The 19,651-nt window shown below is 42.9% G+C and overlaps 1 protein-coding gene across 1 annotated transcript in view; it reads right to left on the bottom strand.

The window, feature by feature from the left end:
• The window catches only part of LOC126267346 (E3 ubiquitin-protein ligase MYCBP2), a 1,244,949-nt gene that overhangs the window by 165,515 nt on the left and 1,059,783 nt on the right, over positions 1 to 19,651 (bottom strand). Inside the window, exon 52 of the mRNA XM_049972469.1 lies at positions 12,328 to 12,536. Coding sequence (XP_049828426.1) covers positions 12,328 to 12,536 — 209 coding nt within the window. The remainder of the gene's footprint in view (positions 1 to 12,327; positions 12,537 to 19,651) is intronic.

The raw sequence follows: 19,651 nt of genomic DNA, 5'->3' as shown, positions 1-19,651 counted from the left end.
CAGACTTTGTTGTCATCTTCAAGACTTCAAAATTTACTGTTACAAAATGTGTCCATTGTGAGCTGCAATCACATGGCAAGTTGGCATATTAGTGGATAACATATAGCACATTATGCAAAGGTTTGTTAGAAATATGAGTAGCATTCACACATGATTGTGTTAAGTCTTAAAAACACAATATACAGTAAAATGTACTATAGTACATCTGTTTACATTATCTTGACATGTTCCATTCATTGACGATCAACCTTAGATAGTGTATATACCATATACACCATCTAAGGTGGATCACCAACGAATGGAACATGTCAAGCTAAATTAAATAGATGTGCTGCTGAACATTTTACTGTAAACTGTGATTGTTAAGACTTAACAATCATCTGTGAACACTACATGCACTGATAGTCCAAAACGTTATGACTATTGCCCATCGTGAGACAAGGGTGGATTAAAAAGGAGGGCGGGGGGTGGGGGGGGGGGGGGGGGGGTGGGGGGGGGGGTGTAAGAGGGAGGGATTCTAATTTCAGTTTATTTGCTTTTAATTTGCTTATCTACTCTGTGTTAACGAATGGCTTATGAGCTTGTTGCTGTGTGTTAACAATTATATAAGAGAACCTACCCAGAAAAAGGTTGTGAATGCTGCACATTTCAAGAAATTTAAAACATTTTTGTCTAAAATAGAACACATTTCTGGAATTATTTGATATTTTAAAAAATCAAAACAGCTTAAAACACCTGTAGATCTCCTTTAACTTCCAGGCAACTGCCCCTATCCACAAAACTTCATTAATCTGGCCTTGCCATGAGACTGAAACCCTTCTCATACTATGGCAGTTGTGTGACATGGTAAGGAACGAACACAAGTGGAACAGAGATATGTGAGTAGTCATTATACTGAAGATACTGACTGAAAATGCAGAAATACACTTATGTAAGTGACTTTGACAAAAGTCAGATTGTTATGGTCCTGAGCCTGGGAACCAGAATCTCTGAAATGGTGAAAGTGGTCAGCTGTTCACACACTAATGTCTTAAGCATCTGTGGAAGCTGACTGAAGGATGATGAAATAACAAATAGACCATATGGTATTGGACCTCCATGTCTCATCACAACGTGTGGAGACTGGAAGATTGCCCACTGTGTAAAGTAGGATAGACAGCAATATGTGGCAGATCTGATGACAGAATACAATGATGGTGCAGACATGTCTCTCAGAGCGCAACGTTCGAAGGCCATTGTCGAACATGGAGCTCCACAGCACACGACCGATACTCGTTCCAGTGTTGGCCCAACAACATCATCAATTATGACTGCAGTGCAGGGGCTTTCACTGTGGGTCAGTATACATGGGTTGCCTGGTCAAATAAATCGCATTTATTGTTACACCAGTTTGATGGTTTTGTCCTTACATGCCGTTACCGAGGCAGATTGCTGCTTGAAACACGCACTGCACCACAGATACATTGCATTGAGAGCAGAATTATGCAATGGGGTATGTTCAGTTGGGCTTCCATGGAACCTGTGGTAGTAATTGAAGGCATCATGACAACTGTGGACTACATGAACATTACTGAGGACCAACTGCATCAGTTTATGCTTGATGTCTTCCCCTATGACAATGACATTTTCCAACAGGATAAATGTCCATGTCACAAGGTCAGAATCATGCTGCAGCTGTTTGATGAGCCTGGTAGTGAACTCACATCGAATTATTCGCCAGCAAGTGCTCCCGATCTGTACCTATTGGAACACGTATCAGGCATCAGCTGTGTACACGCAAACCCCCTGCCCATAATTTACAGTAACTGCCTGATCTCAACACTGACATATGGTGTCGCATGCTTCTGGAAACCAATCAAGGACTTGTTGTATTCATGCCAAGCAGAATTGCTATTGTGGTCTATTTGAAAAGTAGACCTACATTCTATTAAGCATAATGTTTTGGCTCACCATTGTATATCATTGTAAACCTTTGCATAATGTGCTACATTTTATTCACTAATATGACAACTTGGTATGTGGTTCCAACTCACAATGAACACATTTTGTAATAATAATTTCTGAATGCAAGAAAATGACAGCAAAGTCTGTTGAAACCAGTTCTCGAAAATAAAGACATATATATGTGACCTTGGCTATAGAAAAGCTTTTGACCAAGTAAAGCAGATTGTTCCTCTTACTTCTCACCATGAGAAAATTCAGATTTATACTCAGTAAGTTAAAGTCACCTCCAATTAATATTGCATTATCAGAGTACTTCCTTAGCGCAGCGTATTGAGCATAAAAATTCTTTCCAGAACTGTTATGGCAGAATTGGGTGACTGCTAGAAACATCTAATGATTAACTTGAGTTCAAATGGACCAGTTATTTGCATCCTGACAATTTTGCAGTCAGACTCAATTTTGACCTCAGTAGACATAATATGTTTGTTATTTGCAATGTGCATCCCACCTCCTGTTGTGTCTAACCTGTCTTTTTGAATTACATTGCACACTTCATTAAACATTTAGGAGCTTTCTACTTCAGGTTTCATCCAGCTCTTTGTTCTGAGTATAATCTGAGAATGATAGCTTTCCTGGAGTGCAATAAATTTGCGGATTTTGAAACAAACGCTTTAGCAATTTACTGTTTAAGTTTTCACATTCGAAGTGTCTTTACTTTGTATGTAATATGTGATCTGATTTCACTCTCTGCATAACTTGTGCGCTATCATTAGAGGACCTCAAACTATAACCTGGCCTATTTAAAATAATAATAATAATAATAATAATAATAATAATAACAATTTATGCACTCCACTAGCACTCTGTTACCCAAGCAGCTACTTCCTTACGTAGTGCACCGCTAACATACCAAGGAGAATCCAACAATACTCCCCCCTATAACACAGGACCACAAGTCTGCTGTTGGGTATTATATTTCAAATCACATGCCTTCCTTGGATCCTGCAAGCTAGGTCAGCAGTCTTCAGCAATTCCACCAGCTATCTGTATGAACTAAGGAATTCATCAGAACCCAAATGACAGGCATCATTTATTCCAATATGAGCCACAACATGCAGACAATGCATCCTCGATAGCCACCACAGATGGAGTCTCCTCCACATCTTGGATGAGGCCCCATCAGCAGACTTCATTCAAGTCCTGGATACTGTTTGCCTAATGGGCTCTACAATGTATCTAACATTGGAACTCCCAATAGCAAGCAAACCACCCCTTCCCTACGGTGTGCTTGGTCAGACCCTGCTGAAAGAGTGACCTCTTATCTACTAACAGGGTGAATGAGTGAGGGCACATGGCCAGTCACCACATTCATTCTCCATCTTGAGCCACATGGGGCATAGTCCATACCAATTCAGGCAGGCTGGGAAAAAAACCTTACCTTCATAGTTTCAGATGTTAAAATTAAGGACTAAGTAAGGAACACATATTTTTGTTTTGTTTTGTCCAAAATAATTTCTGAGATACAGTGCTTCAAAGATGACACTGCGCATACCACTTTGAAGATGCGAATTTTGGAAAAAAATTTAAAATGCTGTATCTCTGGAACAATTGTAGATATTTTGTTGGAGTTTTTCTATTTGAAAGATAACTGCTTTATGAAGACAAAGAAATCCTCCATTTGGACTTATCTGTCAAAGTTCTTTTTCTATAGCGTTCTGAACTTATTTTATAATTTATGGAAAAAAAAATGTTTTTCAAAAATGTCAATCCATAAAATTTTGATTTTTTTTCTTTTGATTAGTACCATATAGTTCTACATTCCCTGAAAGGAGAGCTTCCACTTTTACGATGAAATGGTTTTATAAACAAGTGAAATTTTTGTCATATATAAAACCTGTTTTATTACCACATTATCACATAACAGGCTCATAAAAATCAAAACCTAGCCTTATTTAACATAATTTTAGTTTTGAAAGATGAGTAAGAGACTCACTTTTTCAAGCATTTTAAATGGTTCCAAATGTATGTGAAAGGCCATAGACTTAAATGTTTTAATTTACACAACTTCAGTGCACTCTGTTTGGTACTGAAATTAGCCAGTCAATGAACTAAAAATGTGTCCCACTGCTTCAGTATCTTCCTTTGATATAGAGTGATGCCTTCCTGTTGAACCAATAGGAACTGGAGGACTTACAATCTTCTAAACACTGTGAACAGGAAGTGAGCACTGATGGCATTGTTGCTGTCCTTCAATTGGAAATCTATATCCAGCAGCTGGTCCACATGTCAGCATAAAGTTCACTACAATTTCATTTAACTCATAACTGGTGTCTATAGTCTCTGCACTCCTCCAGTCACAGTCATACACACACGCCACAACATCCTCCTTCTCGGGTTGTGAATCTGAATATTATCCTGCTGTTTCTGAGGTGTTGGCTGAACAAACAAAATTTCTTCTTTCTTGCCCTTTAAAGTGCACACAACATGAGTTCGCCAATCACTTTGAGTCCAAAAATTTATTTTGTGAATTCCTTTCACAGAAGTAGTTTGTTTGGACCATTCTTCTTTTTTCTGCTCACGGATTTCTTCGATTTCCTTTTTGGACAAAAGAATGAGGGCTGTGGATGTGTAAGATTTCACGACTCTCGTAAAATCCTCAGTATTCTGAATCACAGCTGTATTTGGCCTGGAAAGATTATGTTTTGTAGCATGGTGCTTCATTAGGCTTCCTAAACCATTACAAGCACCTTCCCACAACCAGGAAACAATTTTTTAAATGACTAGGAGCACCATCAGAAATGATCATGATCTTTCCTGCCCCTGTCTGCAGTTGAAGAATTTTGTGCATTGCAAGCAAATCATGTGCATTACTTGTAACTGCAACACTTGTAGTCTTGTTTCCAAAATATGTCACTCCTGTAAAAATTGAAACCTGGTCATTACTCCAATGATACGCTTGTACTTTTTGTGGGAGAATTACCGACCAGTTCACAGCGAAATCACAGTGAAGCACTAAACATAGTTCTTCAGCCTATACACATCCTTTCACTCCTGCAATGTGTCGTTGTTGCAGTTTCTTCAGATGCTGGTGGGTTACTGCTGTCACTGACCATTTACCAAGTTCATCAATGAAACTGTCAGAAGCAACAATTTTTTTACTTAGTTTATTTTCCTCTCATGACCCATATGTAATTTCCGCAGAGCTATCTGCTACGTCTTCCACGCCATGTGTGTGTAAAGACACTCCTCCCTTTCCAGGACAGACACCACTTTCTTGAAATAAACAAGTATCTCGCTTTACGTCAAAGACTACTAATGACTTCACATGCCCAACCAAGGTGTCATATGTCACATGCTCCAGTAAGTTCTTCAAATTTACCACACAAAGGTCAAAATTCGCAAAGTACATACATAAACAGATTCTCTAGGTGGGTGTCGAACTACCCTCTTAGGTCGTAGTGCATAAAAACTTTGATCTTCCAATATGTGAAGTTGTATAGTTGCTCTTATAAATTGCAAAAGTTTCTTTAATACTGCGAGTCATGCAACTCTTCACTTTCACAACTTTTTGACCTTTAACTGTTACAGTTATAGTGTCTTTTTTGTTGGCACTCTGGCGAAAACAGTCTCATTTATCTTTCAGATAAAATGACTGCACTATTTGAACTTGAGCTGCTTCTACAGGATGACTATAATAGAGATCTGGTCTTCCAAAGACTCCTTTTACAAACTCTGCATTTCTTGATTTGTCTACCATGTACTTTGATACTGAAGGAATGTGGTTCAAAATCGTTTTCTTTGAAAATGTCTCTAGAATAATAGTTAAAAAACTTGCATCTTTTCACTATAGGATGCATAATATTCAATACCTGAATTGGTATTTGTAAAAATTTGTGGCAAGAGGTACAAGAGTGCTTTGGTTCATTTTCTTCTGAAGATGGAATTTCTACTTTGAAGAGTGTGGTCAATTTTTCTGTAGTTTATTTCTCTGCACTTTCTTGAAGCATAGAGCTTATGACTCAACTTCACTGACCACAGTTTGCAGTAGCCACCAGAAAGGTCGCAGGCATCGCACATCGGCACGGCGCGTCATGGACGGTAGTTGCCGCAAGTAGAGTCCCGTCCACCAGAGGGCACGCGAGAATTCGGACGCGACCTCTGCCGGCGTAACAACAACAACAACAACAACAACAACTCAGGCAGCACGGGCCATGCCCAGTCAGTTAACATCGGGCATGCCTAGGATACAGTACCGGTCTACGCTAAGTGAAGTGCAACGTAAACGTGAACAGTGTTACTACACAATTGGCGATGAGTAGGGTCGTTCTTTCGCATGTTGCATAGTTGTTCCGGTTTCGCAGCTTCTCCACGGCATGGAGGATTTAGTGCGGGTTTTGGTTGAGCAGCAGACGGAGCTCATGGCCACCATGAAACAAGTGCTTCCTGCGTTGCTCTCCACGCAGTCTGCTCCAGCGCCGTTCCCTCCTCCCTTTCCCCCGAATGACGCGACGGCGGAGGATTGGGACGCATATGAACATCGCCTTCAGCAGCATTTCCATGCGTTTCATGTTGCCGATGCGGAGGTATGTCATGCTCTCTTCTTGTCTGGGATATCTCCCCCGCTGTATCAAGTTTTGCGGCAGCTGGCACCGTTGCAGGAACCCTCGTCCTTGTCTTTTGACACATTGTGTTCATTGCTGTCTTCATATTATCACCGCCGCACGCATGTTGCGGCGGCTAGGGTCGAGTTCTATCAATGCAAGAAGCATCCCCATCAGGCTTACCGGGCGTCGGCCACTACCCTGCACGGTCTTAAGTCGCAAGTGTCATTTTGTCACGGAGCAGTCGCGAGAGTCATATGCCCACGTTCTGGTGCGCGACGTCATTGTTTGTTCAGCCCCTGATAGGGAGGTCTGGCAATGGGCCCTACAGTTAGAAGACCCTTCCCTCGAGGAAGTCCTGTCCATTGCTCAATCGTATGAAGTCTCTCACGCCGCCGGTCAACAGTTGGAAGCGTGGTGCGACGTCGCGGCGGTTCAGGGCAGCGCGGCCGCTTCCACTGCGTCTGGGGTGGACGACGTGCGAGCGATACAATCTGGCCGTTACGGCCGCTCCCGCACAGCGCGTAAACAGAATTCCGGCCACCGGCCCCTGTTGCCGTCCTGTGCGTTATGCGCTATATACATCACGACCGGTCAGAGTGCCCCCAGCGTTGGGCCGTTTGTCGCAAATGTAATAAAAAAGGTCACATTGCTAAAGTTTGCCGCTCAGCCTCAAAAGAATCGAAGGAAGCAGGTACAGAGGACATGGACGTTGACATTCAGTAAGTTTCATCGGGCCAGGCTCCCTACGCATCGGCACGCAAACTCTTTATCGAGGTGTAGGTTTCGTCGCGCCAGTTACAACTGCAAGTAGATACGGGCGCGACGGTTTCGTTGTTAAATGCACAAACTTATTCCGACCTTGGATCACCCCCGTTGGCGCCAGTTTACCGGCGTCTACGCAGTGATGGTAAACAGTTCATTCCCCTACTGGGTCAATTCACTACCAACGTGACTTACAAATCAGTCACTCGGCCTATTACTTTTATTGTCAGTGATGCGAGCTCTGCTAACCTTTTTGGCCTGGATGCCTTTCAAGCTTTCGGTTTTTCTATTGCTGACACCATTCAGTTGGTCTCCAAAGACGTTCCCTATCAATCATTGGAATCTTTGATCTCAGACTTTCCAGATATCTTTGAGGAGGGCCTGTGGCATGTTTCAGATTTTGAGGCTCACTTAACGTTGAAGGCATCGGCTCGCCCACGTTTTCTACGCGCGCGGCAGATCCCCTTGGCTCTCTGCCCTCAGGTAAAGGAAAAGCTAAACCGGCTGACAGCCCTAGGGGTAATTCTTGCCATTTCTTCTAGTGAGTGGGCTTCGCCCCTCGTTATTGTAAGGAAGCCCTCGGGTAAATTACGTCTTCGTGGCGATTTCAAGGCCACCATTAATTCCCAATTGGTGGTGGACACCTATCCTTTGCCTCGTGCTGATAAATAGTTCTCCGCCGTGGCGGGAGGTCAATATTTTTCGAAAATTGATCTTTCGGAGGCTTATCATCAGATACCACTTGATGAGGACTCCAAACGGCTGGCGGTCGTCAACACCCCGTTTGGCATTTACCAATACCAGCAGTTGGCCTTCGGAATATCCAGTGCCCCAGTGATATTCCAGCGTTATCTTGAGCACATCACATCAACAATCCCTCATTGTATTAATTACCTGGATGACATAATTGTTACAGGCCGCAGCACGAAGGAATACTTGCACAACCTTCTCACCCTCTTTCTCAAATCCAGGTCTGTGGGCTTGCGTTGCAACCTGCGTAAGCCAAACTTCTTCCAACCGTCCATTGAGTATGTGGGCTACACCATCACTCGGCATGGCGTCCAGCCACTAGGAAGTTTGGTCCAAGGTATCGTCGACCTTCCTCGGCCCACTTTGCTGAAAGAGTTACAAGCTTTTTTAGGCAAGATAGCCTATTACCACCAGTTCATTCCCAGGGCTTCCACCATAGCCCGCCCCCTGTATTGCCTTTTGCGCAAGGGTGTTCCTTTTGATTGGTCGCCTGCATGCGAGCGAGCGTTCACCTCGTTGAAGGGTCTCCTCACATCAGCGCCTTGTTTGTCTACTTTTGACCCCCATAAGCCGTTGGTCCTGGCTACAGATGCTTCGCAGTATGGGGTGGGGGCAGCCCTGGCCCATTGCAACGCAGATGGTTCCGAGCAACCCCTGGCGTTTGCGTCTAAAACTCTGAGTCCCGCACAGGCCATTACTCCCACATGGAAAAAGAGGCTTTGGCCACTGTCTATGCTGTTACCAAGTTTCACCCTTTCTTGTATGGCACGAAGTTTCAGTTAATCACTGACTATAAGCCGTTAATATCGTTATTTGGCCCCGCCTCTCAGATTCCGGATAGGGTGGCCCACAGACTACAGCGCTGGGCCTTGTTCCTCTCTAAGTGCCATTATGACATTCATTTTCGCCCTACCGGACAGCATGCCAACGCCGACGCTCTTTCCCGTCTTCCTGTGGGCCCGGATCCTACGTTCGATTGAGAGGAGATTATGTGTTTTCATTTGGATGTGGCGTCCCACCAAGCGGTTGATGGGTTCCCGATCACTAGTTCTCGAGTCACAAGGGAAACGGCAGCTGACCCGGTTCTCCGGCAAGCAGTTCGCCTCATTCAACAGGGGTGGTCATCCTGCCCTCCAGGCTGGGCCTCGGACCCTCTTCGTAATTATTTTATTCTACGAGACCGCCTCTCGGTCTTGGAAGGAGTTCTCCTTCTGGCTACCGAGGATACAGCTCCTCGCATAGTTGTTCCTGCAAGTTTACGAAGGGAGGTCCTCACGTTATTACATGCAGGGCACTGGGGTGTTTCCCGTACTAAAACCTTGGCTCGCAGACACGTGTACTGGCCTGGTATTGACAGAGAAATTGAGCACTTGGTGGCTGCCTGTTCCCAGTGTGTAAGCCAACAGGCATCTCCCAGGGCAGCGTTCTCTTCATGGCCGCCTGCAACCCAAACATGGGAACGTGTTCACATCGACTTTTGTGGGCCCATTTCTCAATGGCTTTTGGCTCATTGTCATTGATGCTTATTCCCGGTTCCCATATGTGGTTCGCTGCTCCTCAACCACTTCAGAAGTTGCAATCCAGGCACTAGCAAAAATCTTTTCTGTGGAAGGTCTGCCAGTCACCCTGGTCTCGGACAATGGACCGCAGTTTATTTCGCAGACCTTCCTGGATTTTTGTAGGCATTTCAGTATTGGGCACGTTTGCTCTCCCCCCTTCCATCCACAATCGAATGGGGAAGCCGAGAGCATGGTGCGCACATTTAAGACGCAGATGAAAAGTATGTGCACAAATTTCCTGCGGAGGAGGCATTGACGTTTTTCCGGACGGCCTACCGGACCACACCAATGGGAGAACGCAGTCCCACAGAGCTCCTCCATGGGCGCCAACCTAGGACTCTGCTGCACCTCCTCCGGCCTGGTCCTCACCAGTCTTCGCAAAACGGAGTATCTGGCTTTCCACTGGGTATGTCGGTCTGGGCACGTGGGTTTGGTCACAATCCACATTGGATACCGGCAGTGGTCCTGCGCCGAAATGGCCGCTTGCTCTATACCTTGCAGGAGTGGGACAGGGTGGTACGTCGTCACCAAAACCAGCTACGTCCACGTGTGGGCACCCATCCTCCGACCTCTTGGACACCGGCTTCCCCATTGCCGGCACCTGTGTTAGTTTCTCAAGGGATGTTACCATCTCTCCCCACTGTGACTCTGCCACACTGCAATGGTTCTCAGCCTTGGCAGCCTCCAGTAGCTCCAGCACCAGCATCGCCATCGTTAGCGATGCCCCAGCGAGAGCCGGCCCCCCTTCCAGGCCCGGTTTCTCAGGAGGCTAGTTCACCTGTGGTCGTCCCTTCTCCATCGTCCCCGCCATTGGGTCTTGCCCCTCCCGAGGTGGAACAGGATCCGGCTCCTTTGGTGGGACGACAGGGTCCTCTTCGTGTGGGTCACTTCCAGCCGTATTCGAAGGTTCTGGCTCGAGGGTTGGCAGCTCCCCTCGGCTCCGGCCTTCCAATGGATATGGAGGTCATCGCTCCTGCCCGACGCAGTGGCTGCAGCCCCCCCCCCCCCCCCCCACACCTCCCACCCCCCGAAGGAGGAGGAGTGCAGTAGCCACCAGAAAGATCGTGCGCGTCGCATATCGGCACGGCGCGTCACGGACGGTAGTTGCCGCAAGTGGAGTCCCGTCCACCAGAGGGCACGCGAGAATTCGGACGCGATCTCTGCTGTCATAACAACAACAACAACAACTCAGGCAGCACGGGCCGTACCCAGTCAGTTAACATCGGGCATGCCTAGGACACAGTCCCGGTCTACACTAAGTGAAGTGCAACGTAAATGTGAACAGTGTTACTACAGCTTCATAACAGGGCTAACATCTACCTCTGAAGTTGATTGATTCCTCTATTGATGCAAAATCTGCATTGTTTTATTTATAACAAACCTTTGCACCATGGCAGGCTTCACCTTGTTCAGGTACTATCATTGCTGTTATTCTGTCAAATCTTAACATTGAAACAGAGTCCTCATATGAGAACACTTATTCCCAACCTGAACAGCTTGGTTTTCTATGCAAATAGTCAGCACACTTCACTCTTCTGTGGCTCCAGTCAGAAGACATTTCAAACAGTTCTTTTCACAAAACACACTGCAGCTGTGTCCACTAGAAAATTTCCCCCAAAAATGCAGAACTCACTGGATGGTCTCAGATTTCTTAGAAGCCTCTTCAGTAAACAAATTAGCACTGAAGAACTACAATGCAGAAACCTGCAATGAACAACCATGACAAAGAAACTGACAAGAAACTACAATAATGTGTAAGAAATATCTGTAACAATGAAAGTGAAAAGACAACAGAAATAAACATTGTAACAAAGAAATTAGTGAGAAACATCTTCAGTGAGACAAACATTACCCTTGAAAGTTCAAAAAATGATTTTTAAAATATAACCCGCCCAACTTAAAAGCTCTCCTTTACAGAGAATTTAGTACTACATGGTACTAATCAACAGAAAAAAAATCTAACTTTTCTAGATTAGCATTTTTTGGAAAAAAAACAGGAAATTAAAAAAAATTCAAAAGGTGACAGTAAAAGAACTTTGACAGCTATGTCCAAATGGAGGATACCGTTGTAAACACAAAGCACTTGTGTTTCAAATAAAAAAACTCTACAAAATATCTAGAACTATTACAAAGATACAGCATTTTAAAAAAATTTCTGAAATTCATATCTTCAAAACGATGTATGCAGTGTGCTCTTTGGAAGCCCGTATCATGGGGCAGTAATTTTTTTGGAGAAAACAAAAAAAAGTGTGTTTCTTCCTTACTCGTGAAGTTTAACATATGCTAACTAAATTCAATAACATCCGAGATTATGAAGGTAACCCCCTCTCTGAAGTGATACAGATTATGCCATTAACAGTTCACAAACTGTCATTCACCCTGAGGTTAGTGCAGTCACCCAACACTAGGTACATCGGAAGGTTCCCCAACACCAGAGCCCATGGACAAAACAAGTGACACATGAGGTATCTCATGTGACGTTCAAGTTAACTGCCTCTAAAGTCCAAGCCATCAGCCTCCAGTCAGTTGACCACATCCAACAGTCACTATCTTTCTCCTTTTTAATTAGATCCACCCACAATTCAGCATTTATCTGTCAAGAATCCTTTGAAAAACCTTATGTTAAAACTTTGTTTCAGAAGTCAGTGCTCAACTACTGTTTCATACAAACTGCTGAACTGTAGTACTGGGCTACATCTACTGCCTACCTGCACCCACAATTGATGGTCGACGCTGCTGCAGGCCTGTACCTCCTGCACTGGCTAGCTCCAGCAGAAACATTGCATTATTTTTCATTATAACATGGGTCTCCTGCATTGAACCACCACTACTGCCTGCAGGAGATGTCAGTCTTGAGGGAGCTGATGTTGATGGTACAGGCTTCCTTCGGCCCAAACAGCCCTTCTTGCTGCTTGATCTGTAATGAAGTATGAAGTAAGAAGTAAGTTTAACTTGACTTCATGATGTACTTCAGATATACCAGAACTATACAGCATTTGCCAACCAAATTTTTTTTATCACACTGAGTAAATAATGGATTATAAAAAGATTAAAAAGATATGACTATTTTACAAACATACAAGGTATATGAGTATATGGTACACTGGAAATATTATATATATCTAAAACATAAAAGACTGAAACATGATAGGAAAACAAAGATTACAAACTAATATACTAAAACAAGGTTCTGACAATATAGCATCCAACAACTGACTTCTCTCACAGTTAAGTTCCTATTCAAAAATAAAAGCAGCTCTAATTGTAAAGAGAGGCATAGGTTTCTGCAATAAATATTCACCTTCTGTGCAGGTTGTTGGCAGTGTTCTCTTAGGACTTATGTTCTTGTGGTATGCAGACATTATGTGCCCTTGTCTGGAGGTGTGTCAATTGCATGGAGTGAAGAGATGTGAAAGCTGGGGAACAGTTGAAATAGGTGTCACAGTATTCTACACCTGCTGTTAGGTTTTGGTAATTCAAATGGTGATCTTTGTGTGGATGCATAAGAGAGTTAAGAGGGTGCTAGTTTTGCAAACATCCTCTAAGGTACTACCACTACAAGAAACATTCATTAGATTTCCAAAATCAATAATTCCTTACCAAGATAACAAATTTAATCTTATGTTAATTATTATTTAAATTTTATATTGGGGTTTATATACTTTGTTACATGAATGACGACTGAATGATTGTTAGTGGGCAGCAGAAATCTTTTACTAAAGTTTCTATATACAATAATTCATATTAGTTTATGATTAGTGAAAGCTAGTAAAGTTTTTCTATTGATGGCTAGCTGAACAAAAATTAAGCAGATGGACCAGACTACAGTAATAGTCACTGATGTTGTGGCTATTCCACACAGTCATGAGAGGACTGGAGGGTAATATAGGTACAGCTAAATTTATTACAGGTTTTCAATATCAAAGTGTTCAAATCAATATCTGAAATGAGGAGGGATAGGTCGTCAATTTACTGTTTGGACGACTAACAAAGACCATTACACTCTGACACTGTGGTGATACACCCTCCCACAGAAGGAGGCCTTTTGAGTTGTCTTCTTCCTTTCATATTTCCCCTGAGGGGTACCACTCTATTTGTCCACCTTCATATGTTCCACTTTCTGAACTCGTTATTACTTTCCATTAAGTCTTCTTCTGCTTCTTCTTCTTCTTCTTCTTCACATCATGGAGTAAGTTTATGGCCTGTTCCAACTTCATGGAAAACCTCTGTTTCTCAGGTGACAAAGATCTCTCTTTCCTATAGGTTTATAGTAGATTACGTGTTTAACTAATCTGTCTTCCTCAATTTTGTAGATGTTCTTTCATTTATACAGCTCTCCTGTTATTGTTATTATTATTATTATTTGTATTTGATCTCTGAGTGTATGCCATTTAACTTAACTTAAAAATTTCCTTTCACCCAACTGTATTCTTCATTTCTCTTTCTCAGTTAATGTCCAGGATTTGCTTCTTTATATGTATTCTTCATTTCTCTTTCACAGTTAATGTCCAGGATTTGCTTCTATATATCAGCATAAGGATAGACATTAATCTGTAAAATATGCATTCAACCTCATCTTGTCACCAGTGATCTGTGTATTGTGCCTCATATCATTTCAAACTTGTTTAATTTATTAATGATGTCATTTTCATATTCATGGTTAATATCACAGACTAACAGCTGGAAATGTGATATTTGTTCTATCGATTGTTCATCTAGTACTATTTTGAAACATACTGGAAATTTCTCTTTGAAAGTTGTTACTTTCTTTATAGAAATTTGTAGATGATAGTTCTTACATATTTGATTTAAGTGCTATCTTGCAATTTTTGCTGGTAAGAAGTTTTTTGTAGGCTTATTCCTCCATAGTTCTCATAGACATTTCTTTCTCCTTTTTCGTAGACTGGCTTCACCTCTCCTGTCTTCTGTGATTATTTATTTAAGAGATTTAAGAGGCTTAGCTGTTAACTTTAATGCTGTACGTTTAAGCAGCTCTATGTTGATACCATCAGATATGGTACCTTTCTTGTTTTACATGCCCCTGTTTTACCCTTTATGGACAACCCTTGCTGTTATTTGATACTGTTCCTGCATTTCCAAACTTGTGGTTTATCCACCGGCCTGACGTTTCTGATTTTCCTGGCTGTCATTGAGTATTTTTTCACGAAAGATTTAGGCCCATTTGTGACAGTCCACCACTGCGTACACCAGCTCACCGAGTTTGTCTGCTAGTGTATGTAAGATGCCTTGCACAATCCGCTCCAGTGCCTGACTGAAGTGTGGATTTGTCATTTCTTACCACATGTCTGCAATTTCTTCTCAGATGGTTGCAGTTATTTTCACACTGTCACACTGTGTTACTGTGCTGCCACCGTGTGCTGCAGCCCTGTTTCTCCTCCTGAGGCCACAATGGCACAAGTGGGAGTCTGCAGCCGGAGGAGCACTAAGCCTCTCTCACTGAGCAGTAGCGCACCCCCCACCATTGCTATCAGCTGGCATCTGCTTCTGCTGCATGCTGTGGTCCTTATGGCCAGCTGCTGCTTTGCTGCTGTTTTCCTCACAATGTTTTTGCCGCTTACTGGTGGCCATCTTCTTTGTGCTAGTTGTCACCTGGTCCTAGTAGATCTCCATGAATGATTTGCACCCCTTCCCGCTGGCTACAAGCTTGCTGTTGTAGTTCAAGCACTGTGGTAGCACCATCTTTCCCTGTTTGCAGTCACGTCAGGAGTGGAGTCCAGCACATTCAATGCTTACGGGATTCCTGTTGGAGTACTTGTCCAGGTGCCCATACTGCTGGCAGTTGAAACACTACAATGGGACATCGTATTCCGATGGCACTGCCTCGACTGACAGCCATGGCCACTAATTCATTCAGGTTGAAAAAGTCAGCATTCTTCTTGTGCCAGCACAGCCCAACGAATAGTCACTTTGATACCCTCTTCCAACTGGACTTCTGCCTCAGCAAGATGTCGCCTTAGAAGCCCCGTTTTCCTGATTCAGTGATGATGGCTGTGCTGTCCACCAACCATGGTAGCCCTCTGATGGCAGCTTTCTTCATCCCTCTCCATTTTGGTTTGACCCATGGTTCCCAGCTGACAACATGAGTGGCTACCATTTTCTTGGCTGTCTTTCAGACAATCTATCTAGTAAAGAGATCATCAGCATTCTCCCACAAATGCTGGTGCGATCCTTGCACCCGTATCTGGAATTCTGGCCAGTCTCTTCCTCCATCACACTCCACTGTACATTTCTGATGTCACGGATAATGAGGTCATAGGTATGTTGGTCTTCCGATCATGTCTGTTTGGGAAATGTGTGGCATCTCATCACCTTTTTCCAGCAATTGACTCCTGTTTCCTCTGCATCATCTGCCGCTGCTTCTCTGTTGCTGTGCGCCATGATCTGTGTGACAAAATTGCTGCTGACTGTTGTGGTTCCTGTTTCTCTGATTTTTCTTCTTATTCCAAGTGCTCTTGTGCATAATCTTGAAATTCTTGTTGCTTCCTCCTGAGATTAAGACTCTCTTCACTGCCTTCCTCTTGTCTGCTTGGCACGGGTTCCTCATTCACTGGTCTCACTTGTTTTTCACCCATTTCAGGACTTCCTGTATCTCATCTATTTTGATGTCACCTCCTTGACATAAAGTTGGTCCCTTTCATCCTCTGAAATTATTATTCCTACTTCTCTGTCATTTTCTTTGGTCCATAGTTCTACCCCTGCTCTCCCGTTTTGAAGGATACTTAATGAATTTTGTATAAAGTAATAATAGTTTCCTGTATAGGAAAAATTCACTTTAAAAGTAGTCTATATCTTTGAGAGAAAGTATGGATGATGCAAGGAAGAAAATTGAGGCAGTCACTGGCTGTTTGGGTCTTTCCAAAGCACAAAAATTCATTAACACCTGCAAAATAATGGACAAACAGTGTTATGGGTAATAGATTACAGTAATGAACACAGTACAAGCAACAGTTTATTGGCTCTCACTATAGGATTGGTTCATACAATTCATCCCCCCCCTTTCCTTTCTCACTTTTACACTGGTTTCAAGAGACCTAAATCTTTGTGAGATTATTTCTGAAATTAGTGAAGTTATTTTAAATCTGTTTTCGCAACTATGACAAAATGTGTAATTTTGTCATAAAATAAGTTTCATATTATTTAAATGGAGCATTGTCAGTGGTCTGTAATGCACATATTTACAATCTAGCTTATTTTCTGCATCTAAAAACCACTTGTTACAAACAATGTTGGTGTTATTTGCAATATATTATGCCTGACTTTTGCTCATATCAGGAAACACTGCCTGCTTGAATGTTTTTGAAGTATTCTCTTGTTTGGCACTGTTGTTAATGTTTATAACACTTTAGTCCATAGTTGGAATGTGGTCTATAAATGTTTCAATTATCTCTTTGTATGGCCAAGTTTTTTGCATTCTTATTTGTGTAATGTTCATCTGTCAGTTTTCACAAACAATGTATTTTACGATACTGTTTTATAAGATTTTCACTGTGATCATTGGTCCACCCTTTAGTCATACTTGTAGCAACTAAAACTTTGGCACCTAAAACCACTCATTCATTGGTGGCAAATTTGGACTCTCTTTGCATGTTTTCATTTGCCAAAATCTCGTTTCGATATCTCAAACCATTCGTGAGATATGATGAGTGTTATGAGTATTTCATTTTAGCTTTATCCCTAGCACACAAGATTGCAAATGAGAGCACAACATAATGTCAGTTTTCTCTAGGTTGGTAATAGATAGAGATCTCCCCACAAGTCTAAAGAAAAATTCAAAATGTTTGCCAAATTTCATAATACTGACATCTATTTTTCATTGAAAACATTTGAATTTCAGGCAGTGTGTTGCATATACCTGGAAGATCACATACTATGACCACTAGCGAAATGATAGGCATTTCATCATGAAACTGACATATATAGCTACAACTGTTGTAAAACCTAATTTTTTTTTTACCAAATAGTTTATCTAAAATGTTGTGTGAACTACTGACGGGTAGCCAACATGAGCACACCTTTCTGTTGGAGCAGCGTGTCACCACCAGCTTACTGAAAACTCATGGACTCAGCTGAATGACGCCCATCAAAGAAATCTGCCCACATATGTACCTGTTGAGAGGCCATTGGCTCTTCCTAGAACAGCAGGTAATGGTCTACAGGTTGTGCCTCCACTAACATACAGATTGGCACTGCAAGTCTTCACGAATCTGCTGGAAATATCCATAGCCTGTCACCAACATCCGCTCACATATGTCCATCTAATGGTTCAGGGCACTATTATTTGGCCTCCTCCTGATAAAGAGGTCTGCCAATGGGCACTGCAGTTTGAAGACCCCTCTTTAAAAGAAGTAGTTAAGATAGCACAAACAACTGAAGTTTTCTGTGCCACAGGCCATTAATTAGATGTCTGGGCCGGTGTGGCTGCTGTCAACTTATATGATAGTAGGCACACACACATTGCAGTGTACCTTCAGAGGAAGAACTCACGGTAACACAGCATGTCTGGCCACCACACGACACACACACACACACACACACACACACACACACACACACATGGACAGCCATGGTGGACAAACTTCCATGAGTCCTTCCTGCCTCACTTCTTTTCTTCAACATCCTGGCCAGCCTGCCCTCAGTGTTGGGCTTCCTGGCATCACTATCAAAAAAGAAAGGACACATTGGAATTATATGCAACTCTCAGTCAGCTTCAGCTGTGACTTGAAACCCTCAAACTATGAACATTCACATTGTTAGCCAAATGTGTGGCAATTTTGCAACTGTTTCTAAGAAACTGTTCATCAATGTGGGTATCAATGGGCTCCTTTGACTGTATGTGGATAGAGGTACAGTGGCATTGCTTCCAAACTTCAACACTTACCCGTGCCTCGAATTCCCTGTGCTCTTACCCACTTTGTGCTGTCTTGTCAGTTATATCTGGCAACAAATTGCTATTCTTGGACAGTTTATGACAGAGACAAATACAAGGGGGTGGCAGGCTCACTGACATTCCTTGTGGTGGACAGTGCCTTTACAGAAATTTTTTTTGGCTCGGATGCTTTCACAGCGTTTGGATTTGCACAGTCAAAAATTCGGTACATTTAGAGCCTGACCTCATGCCGTATCAAGAGCTGGATGATCTGTGCAAAGAATATTCTGTCCTTTTTTCATGTGGGCTAGGCAAGGCCACAGATTATGTGGTGCATATCACCCAAACCCACTGCATGACCTCGTTCTTTTTCATGCCCGGCAAGTGCGCCAAGTAAAAGAAGAGCTAGACAGTCTGACAGGACTGGGCGTCGTGGAAACCATACTGCCCAGCCACAGGGATATGCCAGTAGTGACTGTTAAGAAACTGATGGGCAAGCTCCACCTTTGTTGTGATTTGAAGGTGGTCAATATGTATCCCATTGTCTGCCCAGAAGAACTCATATCAAAACTGGCATGGGGACAGTATTTTTTGAAACTGAATTTGTCAGAAGCACAGTGACAGCTGCCACTTGAAGAAGAGTCACGTCAGCTCCTTGTCGCCATTACGCCCTATGGCCTCTACCATAATAGCCGTGCTGTTTTTCGAGTTGCTAGCGTTCTGGCTCTTTTTCGGAATTATTTGGAGCAACTCACACAATGAATCCCTTATTGTATCAACCACTTAGTTGACAGTCATCACAGCTCCACCGACTGAGGGGCATCTTCACAATCCTCGTCTTCTGTTTCAGACCTTGCAGGTCACGGATCTTAAGTTAAACTTGGATAAGTCCTATGTCTTCCCACCCTCCATCGGATGCCTGGGTATGTCATCTCTTGAAGGGGATTCAGCAAACAATCATTTTGCAGATATTGAAGCCCTCATTTGTCATAATAATGTAAATGATATCCAGGAATTTTTAGGCAAAGCCCTCTTTACCCCAACTTCTTGCTGCAGGCAGCTATAGTAGCATACCCTCTCAATCAATGCTCAAAAATGGTGGAATGTGTGTCTCGATGCCTGCATGCAAACAAACATTCTGAAAA

Source organism: Schistocerca gregaria, chromosome 4, assembly GCF_023897955.1.
Source record: "Schistocerca gregaria isolate iqSchGreg1 chromosome 4, iqSchGreg1.2, whole genome shotgun sequence".
In the NCBI taxonomy this organism is placed as follows: Eukaryota; Metazoa; Arthropoda; class Insecta; order Orthoptera; family Acrididae; genus Schistocerca; species Schistocerca gregaria.
The sequence above is the reverse complement of the archived record's forward strand: the minus strand, read 5'-3'. Positions and strand labels throughout refer to the sequence as shown.